Here is a 15,782-nt window from a genome sequence, read left to right as displayed (position 1 = left end):
CCCTTAATCCATCAGGTACCCTACTTTATAGATGATATAAAATTGGTTTTGTTGTATTAACTTAAAAGAATCACCATACTGGGCCCTAGAGATAGCACAGCAGTAGGGCTCTTGCCTTGCACAAAGCCAATCCAGGACAGACAATGGTTAGAATCCCGTCATCCCTTATGGTCCTCTGTGCCTGCCAGGGGCGATTTCCGAGCTCAGAGCCAGGAGTAACCCCTAAGCTCTGCCGGGTGTGAACCAAAAAACAAAACAACAACAACAAAAAAAGAATCATCCTACTAATAAGTAGGGAAATTGGGATTTTAAGTCATTCGTCTAATTTTAAAAACTTACGCTATTATAAACTACTTTATTATTTTTTCCTGAAAATTCAACTTGTTGCTTAGGACTGCTTAGCGAATTAGCACAGAACAGAGTTAATAATCCAATTGGTAGCTCAACAGCTGAAGTAACTCTTCAGGATAGTATTTTCTTGATTGCTGTTCTTTGCTCAAACCCAAGGCAATGACATTTTAAAGATATTCCAAATACAGATGATTTGTTGGTTGACGAAAAGTTTAAAAGACTAGTCCCCCTACCTACAATATTTTTTCATGTCGATAGGTATGAAGACCAGTTACAAATTGTCTCTGGACTTTGCATATTGATTGAGAAGGGACATATAGTAGGAAAGATTAATAACCTACCAACAAAATACAGGCTTTGGGCAAATCATCCTTGTGACAAGTCAAATGTAATTGGCCAAAATGTTCTTAATTTTTCTGTAAAGCAGTTGTTACGTATCTTACCTTTAGGACAGAGAGTTAGAGTTACTGTTAGCTATAGAGTGAGCAGAAATTAATTATACCTGTGATCTGGGGATTTGTACTTGGCTTTCTAAAGAAATGCCATTTCACTTATGAATGTCATTCGTAAATGTCTCATTTATAAAATAGAGTGAGAAAAATTAGGAATGACTGTTATATCAGGGATGTAGCTCAGTGATACAGTATGTCCCTTCTGTGTAGTGCCCTAGATTCTATTTCCAGTCTTGCCAGGATAGGAAGTGGGTAGAGCCTGGAGCCTTCTCTCATCCCTGGCACTTGCATGTTGCCCCAAGCACCACTAAGAGTAACCTCTAAGCACCAATGTGCGTGGTCCAAAAATACTATAGTTACTTGCCATTAAGAGGCTAATGGGAGGCCATTTAATAAAGGAAGCAATTGCTTTACATCCATCTTTCTTCCCTGGTTTTCTTCCAGTGTTTGGGTCCATTTTCTTCCCTGTTTATGCGAGCTCATCTTTTCTCGCTATTGGTGAATACCTGTCACCTTCTGGACAATCACAGGCTGCCAGGTTACTCTACAGAGGCCTGGATATCAATTTCTAGCAACCTTTTCCCTTTTTTTATTTTATTTTTTTATTTAGGTTTGAGGATCACTTCACTGGTGCTCAGGGCTTGCTCCTGGCTCTGTGCTTAGGGATCACTTCCAGTGGTGCTCTGGGGACCATATTGGGTGCCAGGGACTGAACCTAGGTTCAGTGCAAGGCAAGTGCCCTTCCCACTATACTAACAATCTAGGCCCTCCAGCAACTTTTATATATATTTTTTCCCAAGAATCTATATCCTAAAGCCTAAAGTTCTCAAACTCAGTAGCCGCTTCACCTTCATTCCCAGATTCTTCTGCCATTTTCTGCCTGCTTACCACCCCCTCTTAACCCCCAGTCTTCTTTCTGAGACACATTAACCACCTCCTCTCTCCTTATTTGGTTCAAGCTAAAAATTCCACACAGCCTTTTTTTTTTTTACACCCCTTTTATCTGAGTCCCTTCTTCGTCCCCAGGAGCATCAGTTAGGGTAATTTGCCTGAGGAAACAACAGACTCACATGGGAAGGTGAGGTGTCTAGCTGCAATGTTTATACTGAATTCTATATCTAGTCTCGTCAGTGGACACTGACCCACTTTGTACTCTTCTAGCCAAAATGTCAAGTGTTGGATATTAAAGCACATTAAATTTCTCTCTTAAAAAACAGTTCCAGGGATCGGAACAATAGCACAGCCGTAGGGCTTTTGCCTTGCACACTAGTGACCCGGGACGGACCCAGTTTGATTCCTCATCCCATATATCAGGAGCGATTTCTGAATGCCGATGGATGTGGCCAAAACAAACTAACAAGGAAAAAAAAAACTAGTTTTATCCAGAGAGATAGATGTTACTGAGATTTGACCATAAAGGTGGAAAAAAGGCAAAAAGTTGTTGACGACTTAATCTCTTGCCTTTGGAGAAATTTTTTGGATTATTTCAATAAATAAGATAACAAGCAAGTTTAATTAAATTAATCTGGCAAGTTTAATTTCAGGCTCAAACTTTAGAATTAAGGACTGTTTACATTTTTCTTTGAAATTGCCATTTTATCACATACCAAGAACTCCTTGGGAGAATGGCCAATTTTGCTGTTCATTGTAGAAAATGACTTGATGGTCATCAAGGAAGTAGCTTCATGTTATAGCCCTCCTTTAATTCCTCTCTCACTTCCTTCTGACCTTGTTTCTTTTCTGTAGCCCCCACTCCAGTCCTTCTGGGTAGTGTAGGGTCGTGCCTAGTTTCACACCATTTACATGATTTTCACCCATGGCCCCTTTGGACCCGACTTCTTTGGACTATCCAGGGTTGATGGGATCATTTGTTTGAGAAATGATGTTCTAAATACTGTCCACCCTCGGCTTTCCCACAGTGCAAGGAGGTACAGTTGTCAGGTTAGCCTGTCAAATGATGCTTCCCTCCGCGCTGACCCGGGATGGACAGTTCTGCAGTAGGTAGCAAACTGTGGTAGCAAATTTATTGTTGCTGATGGCATACACAGTCCCGTGTAGTCTTTCAGGAAGGCCTGCTGAAAGTACACATCCTCTAGCTCTGGGGAAGATGCTGCCCTCCTCCCACTCCTTTCTCACATTCTTCCTTCAAACTGACTCATAAGGAAGTCATTTCTTCTACCTGTCAAACCTTGCCTAATATGAATAGTCTTATGAAGTACCTCATATGTTTAAAAATAACAATTTTTCCATGTTTGTTAACAACACTTGTATGTAACAAAAAATAATGGGAAATTAGATTTTCGTTTGGAATATTTGAACTTCCATTGTATTGATATACAGGTTTTCATAGAAACTATTTTAGTTCTGCTAGTTAGAATTTCCTTAGGTGAGTGGCTCTTAACAAGAAAAATAACTAATTAGATAAGAATTTACTGCCAAGTACTAAAATGATGTCTTTCCAATACCACAACTTGGACATGTAAAGACATCTGTAGAAAGAAGGTAAAAGTTAATGCTTGTCTATTCCTTCTCTGGAGTACCTTTTTAATATATTGTGTAAATCTCTAGCTTACTGTATCATGGTTATTTATCACAGAAATAACTACTGGAAATGAGAAGCAGTAGTAACTACTAGAAGTAGTAACTATTTCTGCTTTTTTTGATGGGTCACATTCGGCAGCGCTCAGGGATTACTCCTGGCTCTGTATTCAGAAATCGCTCCTGGCAGACTCAGGGTACCATATGGGATGCCAGGATTCGTGTCACTGTCCTTCTGCGTGCAAGGCAAACACCCTACCTCCATGCTATCTCTCTGGCCCCCATTTAAGGGAAATTTTTAAAGAGGTTTTGGGCTTTCTAAGTTTTGAGCCATATAGTTACAAAGACTTCTCCCACTCCAGAATATTCTAAATTAAACATTGTTAATACATATAATATGATTGGCTTTATTTACACCAGACCTGAAGAAGAGGGACTTTTTATTAATTTCATGCCATTTTAGTATATTTTTAAATAACTTAAAATAGAGATTCACCAGAAAGGTGACTGACAAGATAAAAAATTAAAAAAAAAAAAGATGACTAACAGATCCCATATTTCTCCAATAGTAGAGTCTTACATGACTAGTAAAAATATGAATATCATTCATGGATATTGATACAAAATACAGAAAGTGCTTTTTATCCCCTTGTTTTAAAACTTTCTGGCTGGGTTTGACATGAAATTAGATGCTTAGAGAGCATTGGCGAACGGAGGTTTTTGTAGATTCCCAAAACTAATATTAACCATTATGTAAATTAGTTTGAGATTTTAATAATCCTTTGCTAAAGGCTCTTTTCATACCATTGTGAAGACTAGTTACTTGAAAATCATAGCATTTAGTTTTATTCACTTGCCTACCATGAATAATAACTATGGTGTCCACAAAAATGACTGACTTTATGTTATTGCTAGTAAAAAATCTCCATGAGGCATATTATGAGTTTTTAAAATCATAAAATTAAACCTTGCTTTTACTTCAATAGAACTCACAATCTTATAAGTACTCCATTTACTGTTAACTTCATCTAAGAGTTTAATTACTGTTCCATAAATTAGGACCTCCTCTATGGTTTGCATTTGGCCAAAGATTAAGTCTGCGTGAATTTGAGCTATTTATACATTTTCAGAAAGAGAATTATTTGCTCTTAAACTAATGCTGTAAATACTTGTTTTCATGTTTTATTTAACCCTCTGCTGCAAATTGGGGTTGGGTTTTATTTTTCCCCGTAATCAGTGACTTAGAGATTTCTTTTTTAAAAAATAAAAGATAGACCAAATCTCTTAGAGAAGAGGCCAAGGGTTACATATTTTAATAAGAAAGGTTACCATAGAGCTTCATGGGGTGGACAGGTTGTGGAGTGCTAGCACAGGATTAAGGTTGTAGTTGATTTGCTAGAAATGCAGTTTTATTCCTGAGAACTGACTGCCAAAAAAGTTTGTGGTTTCTGTTTAGTTTTTTAGGAATTGTGCTTATCTTGTTGGGGTAGAAAGATGTAAACATTGCTTGAACTCAGATATCCAAATTATCAACTCAAAGAAGATTGTATTACAGATTTAATTTTATAATTTGGGGGGGATTCTTTTAGTGGATTTTTAATCATGATGTTGACACTACAGAAATTAGAAGGTCTTTGAATAACCAAGGTGGTTTTGTCTTTTACAGTATTCATATAGATCTATGTCATTTAAAGGAACCTTTAGCTTTCTAATAGACGAAAAGAAAAAAGAAATTCACTCTTTGCATTTTAGAGGTGATATTGCCTGTCTAAACTTTGATCACTAGGCAAGTGCCTTTTCCGAGAAGTTACCTCCCCTCTTCTCAGAGAGGTCCCTCTTCTAGGAATGTGCTAGATAAGATAAATGGCATGTCAGGAGCCTGGTGTAATCTTTGGGTCTGTGCTATGGTTTCACAACCGGCATTTGGTGCTTTGTGAAAGTATTCATCAGAGTGTACACCACTCTGAATTTCTTTCTGATCATTACAGGTTCTTGCTTTCTTCTGTCCTGCTCTGAGTACAGAAGGCCTATGTTTACTGATTTATTTCTTCTCAGTTCGGATCCTGTTTTCTGATATTGTGTCTTAGAGCAAGGTACTTGGCCTCAGTACTTGATCTTCTGTGCAATGAGAATGTTGCTCAGGCTTGTCCATACTCTGGGTCACTTGTGTGACATGTCACAGGACGCCAGGCCGTCTCTCCATGCGTTCTTTTCCTATCTTGTCACTTTGTTCATTGTAGCCAGAGAAGAACAGAAGACAAACTGTCAGAGCATATCCACTATCAAATAGAGAAATAAATTGAGGAAATGTGTATTTATTTTAAACAGCTATGAATCTGTCTCTTTTGGTTTGTACAGATTTTTAAAAAGGGGCTGCTGGATGCAGAGAAGTGTTCAGCATTGAAAGAAACTCTGCTGATACCAGAGCTTTCCCTTCCGGCGAATGCTGTTATCATTTGTTCTAATCCCAAAATCAAACCCTTTGGTTCCTCTGGGGACTACAATGTTGAGAAAGATTCATCATCTAAAAATAATAGTCATTTTTTCATCCTCCCCTCCACTACTATCCTATATTCTATCTATTTTCTCCATATATTTAAGCCTAGTTAAAATATATATATTAAAGTATGGCTTTATTCTGAAAGAAATACTCCTAATCCACAGCAGGTTTCCTTTTTGAAAATTATTCTTTGCCTTTCATAATGCTGCACATGTGCTTTATAATAATAGTTACAAAGCTAAAAGGCTTTCTTTCAGGCACTTAATGTTAGTCATTAAAATACATTGGTAGCAATTTAAAGAAAAGAAAACAAGATCTGATACTCTAAGAAAACAAATTTGAAATTGAAAAATCGATTCTACTCAGTCGATCTTTTTTATTCGAAGAGTGTGATGTCCAGACCAATTATTCTGGACCGGATAGAGAACTTGCTCGCCTCCTTGAAACAAGGCTCTGAAACATAAAAACCAAATTACTTGTTGAAGATGACCATAGTGGTATCTTTGATTGTATTGTATATCAGACTATGTAAAGCGGTGGCTTTCAAAAATTAGTTGCTATCAGAATCACCAGGAGGGAAAAAATAGATTTCCTGAGCCCCACTTCAGGAGTATAAAAGTCAGTATTTCTTGGATGAATTCAAATATTTGGTTTCCAGCAAGTTCCCAGGTGAATAACACTTAAGTTTAGACTCCAGAATTTTTCTTGATTTCCTCATGATTCTGTGGAGTCTGCAGTGATGAAAGATGCGAATCTTTTTTTCATCCCCCCCTATGAGTTTGTTGAATGTCATTAACCCTTATTTTAGATGATTGGAGAAAGAGGATTGGAAAAGCTAATTTCCAAAAATTCACCCCAGATAGTGTTGTCCTCCTTTCCTGGCTCTTCGCTACTATAAATAAGGTCTCACCAGAGAAGTCATTGGCTGGAGAGTACAGTGGGAAGGATACCTTGCATCCTACTGGAGATCCCTAGAATGGCCCTGAGCCTTCCAAGAGAAATTCCTGAGTGAAAAGCTGGGATTCAACCCTACACACTGCCCAACTGTGGCTCAGAACTCAGAACCTCAAGCCCCCCCCCCCCCCAGCACTGGTTCTTTGGGAGGAATAGAGAAAAGGTGTCCAGGGTGGAACTGGAACATTTCTGCCTTCATTGGAGGCTGAGAAAAGGTACAAGTGAATGAAGACAGATGGAGGGTGGGAGGGCGCCAACAGCCACAGGCAAAGATCAAGTTCGAAAGATGGCTTGGAAGGACCAGAGAAACAGTATGGGGGTTCGGGCCCCTTACATGTGGCTGACTCGAGTTCAGTCCCTAGCATTACATGTGGTACTTTGAGCATTACCTAAAGTAGATCCCCACCCCAATTTTTTTTTCTAAGGAGTTAGATGTAAGCAGGCTGCTCTGCTAGTTCCTTCGTACTACTTCCAGCCCTCCCAACTGCTGATTCTCCTCCTGCTGTCAGGCTGCCCACACGCCCTTTCACCTGGGAGCCTGCTAGAAATGCAAATTCCAGATCCAGGAATCACACTAAGGTGGGACCCCACCCACTGTTGTAACTAGAGTTCCCAGAATTGGGGCTCATGCTGCTGTTTGAAGACCACTTCCCAACAGCACACACACCCCCCACCACAGGGGTTTAGAGAAGTCTGGAGTAACCAGAACTGATGAATTCTAACTAAAGTGAGATATTAATGCCTTTTAAAGGGACACATAGCGTCCCTGTGATTCATCTATGTTGCAAACTGATTTCCCTTTTGCTATAAACAGGTGTGTGTCAGGACTAGAATTTATTAGGACAGTATCCAGAGAAAAGTGTTACTACTTCAATGTCTTCATTGACCAATGATATGTTCTAAATACTTTTAATATGAAGATACCAGTAATTTTATTACATTAAGATGACATTCTGCAGGTTTTATTTCCAATATCCAGTTTCATAACTTTTTTTTTTTTTTTTTTTTTTTGGTTTTTGGGCCACACCCTGTGATGCTCAGGGGTTACTCCTGGCTATGCGCTCAGAAGTTGCTCCTGGCTTCTTGGGGGACCATATGGGACGCCGGGGGATCGAACCGCGGTCCATCCTAGGCTAGGCTAGCGCAGGCAGGCAAGGCAGGCACCTTACCTCCAGCGCCACCGCCCGGCCCCAGTTTCATAACTTTTAGAACTGCCCTTTAAAAATGATTCAGAGGCACTGGGGCAAACAGTGTGAGAAGGTTGGTTAAGTGAGGAGGAACTCGGCATTCTGGATTGGATTGTAGGTCTCTAACTTGCAAAATCACTTAAACCTACTAAGGAAGGTTTTTCCTGCAAATAGTTGGAAAGTAGTGTAACTAACTCAACACATCCCCCAGCTGACCAATTTCTCTCTTTGGTAGTTATATATTCTACCATGTTTGTACATAATAAGAGAAGTGTGGAATTAGATTCTTCCCTTGATTTTTTTTTAATTTGAACAACAGTGATTTTTTTTTTTAATAAAAACTAAGCTGATGGGGCCGGAGAGATAGCATGGAGGTAAGGCGTTTGCTTTGCATGCGCAAGGTCAGTGGTTCGAATACCGGCATCCCAGATGGTCCCCTGAGCCTGCCAGGAGCGATTTCTGAGCATAGAGCCAGAAGTAACCCCTGAGTGCTGCTGGATGTAATCCAAAAACAAACAAACAAACAAAAAAAAACCAGAATCTGATACTTTATATTATCAGTATATAAAATCTAAATTTAAATAATTTTTATAGGAAGCTTCACTCTTCATGAGGCCCAATTCATCTAAGAAAATTGAGGTGTTAGTATCTGTTTAGATGTCTTGGGCCCTCGGTATTATATTGGATGGAGGCTCAGAAATACCCTGTCAAATATAGTAGTGCTAATATCAAAATCCAAATAGATCTTGTAAGGTGCTGATGCCAGCCAGTACCTCTTATTATTTTGCCACTTCTAAATCCTGAAACACTCTCAGCACCTGTGCAACACTAGCAAGCCTCTGTGGACATGTCTACCACACTGATTCCAAAGACTGCCTTCAATACTTCACTTTTTTTTAAAACTTGATTGAACTTGATTGATTAATTGATTGGTTTTTTGGGCACTACCCAGCAGTGATCAGGGGTTACTATTGGCTCTGCACTCAGAAATCATCCCTGGCAGGCTGGGGGACCATATGGGATGCTGGGAATGGAACTGAATATCTCCCAGGTCTGCCACATGTTAGGCAAACGCTCAACCGCTATGCTATCTCTTCTGTCCCAATACTTCACTTTTTTGGATGCTGCTATTTCTAATTGAAAAAAAAAAAATACATCAGTGGTGCTTAGTAGCTGGTAGCTGGTTTGGAAAGGCTATATAATGTCTGAAAAATCTTTACATGTGTAAGGCTTTTTTAAATGCTTGTAAAGAATCGTGCAAAGCAAGGCACATGTAACTATAAATTGCAGCGCTACTGCATAAATCACAAGGCGTCGTTCAGTGTAAAATTCAGTGGCAGTTACCTGTTCAGTTAGTCACCAAATATTGGCTAAAACACAGGAGGAAAAAAAGATGCTGGTAAGCCTTCTTACAATCTAGAATTATTTTGAAAATGCCTAGGCTTTTTTTTCTATTGGCAAGGAAAAGCGGAATTAGTTTTAGTAACTTCATAATCTTTAGTTCTTTTGACATCCCCTCAAACAAAAGAACATCTTCAATACTATTAACTTTAGTACCAGTGTTGATGAGATACTAAAATAAAAAAAAATTAAAAAAAAAAAAACCCACAAACCCTTAGAAGAGTTTTTTGCCGCTGGTTTTATTTCATTTTGGAATTAAAATTAGCAGGTCTCCAGACCAGTTTTCCAGAGTCGTGGAAAGGGTGCCTGCTTACTGAGTTAATGCATCTTACTTGTATGCAGAGACATAGTACAGCAGGGAGGTCGCTTGCCTTGCATGTGACTGACTCACATGGGTTTGATCCCTGGCACCCCACATGATCCCCTGAGCCCTCCAGGAGTGGCTCAAAACCAAAATAAAAGTAAGTTTTCCTGAATTAAGAACTGGAGTAGGACTTGAAATTATTTTTTAAAATGGTTTGTCATGTTAGAACTATAAAACATTTTTAGAAATCATCTCTTTAGTGAAATCATTTAAAAATGAGAGTTCTAATACTGAAATTGTGAAGAAAGACTTTCTAAGGCAGTTTGATTTGTTACATTGGTTTTTAAGTAAAACACAGGTGTGGTTAATTTAAGAGTTGAAAGGAAAATGTTTTTGAATAATTTAATAAAATATTCTAATTTTTTCCAGTGCATCTGGGGGAGGTGGTGTAGCCATTGACAACAAAATAGAACAAGCAATGGTAAGTGTTTCTAGTTCTCTCATTTTTTGTGTTGATTGGAAGAAGCATTTGGCTGTTGATTTATCATTTTTGAAAAATAATACCTAATGGTTAAATGACCAAAATGAGATAATGTTTTGCCAGAGCGCAGGCACAGGCCGTACAGCATCTACCTTGCGAATGTTAGCCTAGGGCAGACTATGGTTCGATCCCCCACGTGTCCCATATGGTCCCCCAAACCAGGAGCAATTTCTGAGCACATAGCCAGGAGTAGCCCCTGAGCGTCAATGGGTGTGGCTGAAAACAAACGAACAAACAAAAAAGATAATGTTTTGATGGTGGTTTAGTTCAAGATGATACATAGCCCATTGAGAATTTTTAATGTGGAAATTACAATGAAGTGAATTTTTCCCCCATTTGAACACCTTGAATTTTCTGTGATAGCATTGTTTAGGATCATTTGAGTGGAGAGGACATCCAATATTAAAATACATTATTTTTCTCCCAGATATTTGAGCATTGAAAATTGTTATGTGACCAAACATCCAGGATGTAGCATAATGATGACAGCATTTGCCTTTTATGTGTGAGGCACTGAATGAAATTTGAGTCCTAGTGCCACCAAAAGGAGGCTGGGGTGATACGATAGCACATTGGGCATGGCATTTGTCTTGCACAAGGCTGACCTGAGTTCAATTCCCAGCACCCCTTAGGCGTCCCCCAAACACTTCCAGGAATGATAATCTGAGCGCAGAGCCTTCCTGGTTTGATTGTACTAAGTTTTGTATTATTTAAATGTTGCGTTACCACATAGCTGTGCTGTGCCGGGGACATAGCTTAGAGGTAGAGCACAAATTTTACCTGTGTCAGATCCTGGTTTCAACCTCTGACACCAAAACAAACCAAAAAAAAGTATTTATGAAGTATTCTTCATATTATGTAAAATTTATTAAAAACATGTTAGACTACTCTTAAAAATTAGTTTCAGAATTCTACAAATCTTTTTTTAAAATTGCCAATATTATTCAAGCAATAACATGATTAAATTTAGTGTCAGTATAATAGCCTTTGTTATCTTGAATCTATTTAATTTAAAACTTTTCTTCTATTCTAGGCTCTTATTGAAAATTTAAGGACCTTCTTAAAGTTTTAGTGACTTGGAAATTAGTTTAAACTTTACAAAGGAAATAGGGTTTACTGCCCTAGAGAGGAGCTGGATTTTTCCTACTGTCTTTATGGCCCATTGCAGTAGAAACATTAAAAGCAAAAGCAGGGGCCGGAGAGATAGCGTGTAGGCAGGGTTTTTGCCTTGCGTGCAGAAGGACAATAGTTCAAATCCCAGCATCCCATATGGTCCCCTGAGCGCTGCCAGGTGTGACCAAAACAAACAAATAAACAGAAAAAAACAAATAAAAGCAAAAGCAGAACCACTAATATAAATATTGCTTTTTGTCTGTTTACAAGTTACCAAATGGACCTAGAACTAAATAGTAACCACTTTCCCTTACTGTTTTTAACATTCCTACTTTGGTATATGTGTGTGTTTTTGTTTTTATTTTGTTTTCATAGGATCTGGTGAAAAGCCATTTGATGTATGCAGTAAGAGAAGAAGTGGAAGTTCTAAAGGAACAAATAAAAGATTTAGTGGAAAGAAACTCTTTACTTGAACGCGAAAATGCACTGTTAAAATCTCTCTCCAACAATGATCAGTTATCCCAGCTCCCAGCCCAACCGGCCAATCCTGGTAGCACTTCTCAGCAGCAAGCAGTGACAGCACAGCCTCCGCAGCCAGCGCAACCTCCACAGCAGCCGAATGTCTCCTCAGCATAACGCTTTCTTGCCTCGTTAAAGAAACAAACTGAAAGCAATCTATCCTTGTGTGCCACTGGTGTTATTTTCCTCTTTACACGAAAGCAAGTAGCCATGCTTTGGTTGTGTTTGGCCTTTTCAGTATTAGACAATCATTCTACCAGAGCTTTTCTCTCTGAGATGTCACGCAGCACTGTCCATGTCCAGTTCTGTCATCACACGCGGGGTGGATCCAAGTGAGCGGAGGCTGCATTTACCTGGTGCACAGATGTGGGTTTGCTCCAGAGTTTGATGGCTCGCCCGAGCATCCTCGTGTCCCTAAGTTTTCCCTAAGCCTCGCCTCTGCCTCTCTCGTTATAAATAACAGTTCCTACAGAGCCACTTTCTTGCAGTATCATTAACATTTGCCTCCAGATGTTTTCATTTATTTGTGTTTATTTATTACAGGGCTGCTATTTTTTCATAATGTATATGAACAATGTCACAGAACTTTTCTAATTTTTTTGAATAATTATAAGTATCAGTAAGAATTAAAAGGCGGGATTGCATTTACTAGATTTAAACGTTTAGGCAATAATTGAACAAAAGAAATCCTCGCCTATTTCTAACACTAACGGCAATTTACCTTTGGTATTTATTTTCAGTAGTCAAAACCCAGCTTGAATGTAAATTTTGTATAGTGTAAGTATGGAGAACTTAGTGCAGCTGTACAGGTAGTCACCAGTTATTGTGATATAATAAATAATTGGGCTATTTTGATGAAGAAAACTTTGTTCATTTGTTTCTACTTTCTAATAGAGAAATTGCCACAATTCCTCTGCTTTTTGACATTTCGTATGACTTTTTTTTTTTTTTTTTTTTTGGTGGGAATAAAAAGCTGTGAACTTGTTCAACCTACTTTGTAACCAAAGAAGCAAAGCTGTGTAATGGAGTTTGTTTTTTTTTTATATATATATATAATGCACATTCTTTATGTATTTTTATTTAGTGTTTTCTTGGTCACAATTTTCTTTGCTGTCTAGCATGATCTGCATGACCTATAATCTTTGAACCACTTTCGTACCTCATGTTTTCATCCAGCACTCTTATTGTAATATGTACTAGTCTGTGAACAATGTCAAATAAAAAAGAACAAACAGGTAGTACAATGGAGCTGAGCTAGTGTGCTCTGCACTAGTTGTAAAAAAAAAAAAAAATGAAGTGAGCCATCTTTTGTTCATTTAAAATGGTGTTTTGAATTTCGTATGCAGAAAACATTTTGTTACATTGCAGATTTTAATGTATTTAATAAATGCAACATGCAGATTAAATGCAGTGTACCTGAGTATTTAAATTAAAATGTACATTTCATAAATACAGTTTCAAGAGAAAGCATCATTTTGTGTCTACTAACACATTAAGTGTATGTCAGAAATTGATGTATGAATATATATATTTTAACACATTTTCTGAAATTAAACCGCAGTTTTGTTGAAATATGTGGCTCTACATGTGTTCAGAATTTGATTTGGTTAGCTTTGTATTTCCACAATGCAAAACATTCCTTAGATGGAACCTATGTTATTAATGAACCTCGAGTTGTTAAAAATTTTCAAAGTAAATTTTGAAGAATATAAAAAATGCTCAGCAATATTTGTACTCAATATTTGCAATAGTGTGTGTGGCATTTAAGAAAGAAGTCTTCATCTACTAAAGTTTTACTTGAATTCAGAAAGGTGCCTCAAGAAATATTGTGCTCTGGATCTCTAGCAAATCAAGAGACTTAGAAGTTAGCTTTTCAATTAAATGAGGACAAATAAGTATGTCTTGATTTTGGCTTTGTTCTTTGTTCTGTTTGGAGGTCTACACCCACCAGCACTCAGAGGCTACTCCTTGCTCTGCGCTCAGAAATTTCTTCCTGGCAGGCTTAGGGACCACACGGAATGCCAGGAATCAATTAAGGCACATGTCCTTCCACTGTGCTATTGCTCCAGCTCCTAGGTTTTGTTTTGTTAAATGACTTTAACCAGGGACTGGAAAGATAATACAGTAGATAGGGCACTTGCCTTGTACTCAGCTGACCTGGGTTTGAATCCCCACATCTTATATTGGTCCCTGAGCACCCCCGGGGCTGATTCCTGAATGGAGAGCTGAGACAACCCCTGAGTGCTGCCCAGTGTGGTCCCAAAAAGATCAAATAAATATTAACCAGATTAACCCAAACTAAAAGCAAAATCAGTGTGTATTTGGATCAACAAACATTTTTGTTGTGAGATCTGTTAGGTAGAAGCAAAAGTGATGCTTAATAGCATGAAAATGATTAAAAGGCTTTGTGTAGATTTAAAGAAGCAAATCTAACCATTTTAAATATAACTACCACAGATGAGGTGGAAATGGACATTTATTTCCATGCTGGAATGTTAACCAAAAGACTTCCCAGATAGGCCAATCCAGTGCTGACAATGTGCTATATGTAACACAGGTGAGGAAAAGTTAGGAATTCAGAAGGGTCAGGGCTTTTGGTGACCCTTGTTTGGGGTATAGAAAAGCACTTCATGATAGCAGAGCGGTAGTGCATTTGCTGAACCAGGACTGATGTGGGTTTGATTCCCGGCATCCCATATGGGTCCCCAAGCCAGGAACAATTGCGGAGTACATAGCCAGAGGTTACCCCTGAGCACAACCAGGTGTGCCCCCCCCCAAAAAAAAGCACTTCGTAATGTTAATGGTTAGTAGATAAAATGATTAATCTAACAGTGATCATTTAAAGTGATGGCTTCTCCATGCTCTATTTTTAAATCACCACAGTAGAGGGAAAACATGGTTAAAGATTAAAACTCAAGGAGTTGGAGAGATAGCATGGAGGTAAGGCATTTGCTTTTCATGCAGAAGGTCATTGGTTCAAATCCTAGCATCCCATATGGTCCCTCGAGCCTGCCAGGAGCGATTTCTGAGCATAGAGCCAGGAGTAACCCCTGAGCACTGCCAAAAAAAAAAAAAAAAGATTGAAACTCAAGAGCCTAAAATACTATAAACATGCTTTTAATTTAATGATGAGAAGAAATTCAACTTGCAGTGCAGTGTAAAAACAATGCAAATTTTTCATTGTGCCTGTCCTCTACTCCCCTTTCCCCATTCTGTGACCTCTGACTCCCCCATGTTCACAGCCATGAAAACGCTGTGATCTCCAATCCTATCCATTTCTGATTTGAAAGTTAGGACAGTCTGTGGTATTGATAGTTGTATTTGGGAACAAGAGCGAGCTTACCGCCAGTTCATCATTGATTAGAGTTTAATAAATGTCAATTTTGCCTCGGAGATGTCCAGTGTCTAGCCCTATCTAGTTGGATTGCTGGCTTATTAAGATGCCAGTTTGGTGAGAGTGAGTGCCCACTAACCAAGGTGACACCTATGTATGTAGTCTTGGTTTTCTTGAACCAACCATAGATGGACAATGTTTCTAACGGGATGGCAATTCCAGCCCTAACTTTCCACAAAAGAAATTAACTTCTGAGAGTTCATCTTAACCTGAAGGGGTAATAAGTGCACTTTAATTCATATTTATGTCCCTTGCTGTGTATTTCCATTCCTTCTTTTGAGCTGTGCAGATAAATGAACAGCTTCAGCCATGGGCCTCGGTCTGAGCACAGAGAACTTGTGTTGTCTTGTCAAGTTTCTCCTGAGTCTTTCAAAAAAATGGGAGTGTGGGAAACATCCTTAGAGACACTGAAATTCCTGTTCTTATGGAAATGCATCTTTGTGAAATCAGAAAATAATGAGCTAGTTATCGGGAAATAAATGACTTAAGATTATATTCAGTCACTGAGTTTTTCTAAGAATCTTTATT

The 15,782-nt window shown here is 38.5% G+C and overlaps 1 protein-coding gene across 1 annotated transcript in view; it reads left to right on the top strand.

Moving 5' to 3' along the window:
* Window positions 1-12,183, top strand: part of TSC22D2 (TSC22 domain family member 2) — a 46,362-nt gene extending 34,179 nt beyond the window's left edge. Inside the window, exons 3-4 of the mRNA XM_049785380.1 lie at window positions 10,117-10,168; window positions 11,717-12,183. Coding sequence (XP_049641337.1) covers window positions 10,117-10,168; window positions 11,717-11,977 — 313 coding nt within the window. The 3' untranslated portion in view covers window positions 11,978-12,183. The remainder of the gene's footprint in view (window positions 1-10,116; window positions 10,169-11,716) is intronic.
* The last annotated feature ends 3,599 nt before the right edge of the window (window positions 12,184-15,782 follow it).

This window comes from Suncus etruscus, chromosome 13 (genome assembly GCF_024139225.1).
Source record: "Suncus etruscus isolate mSunEtr1 chromosome 13, mSunEtr1.pri.cur, whole genome shotgun sequence".
NCBI classification, from domain to species: domain Eukaryota; kingdom Metazoa; phylum Chordata; class Mammalia; order Eulipotyphla; family Soricidae; genus Suncus; species Suncus etruscus.
Note: the sequence above shows the minus strand (reverse complement) of the source record. Positions and strands in the feature narration are given on the sequence as shown.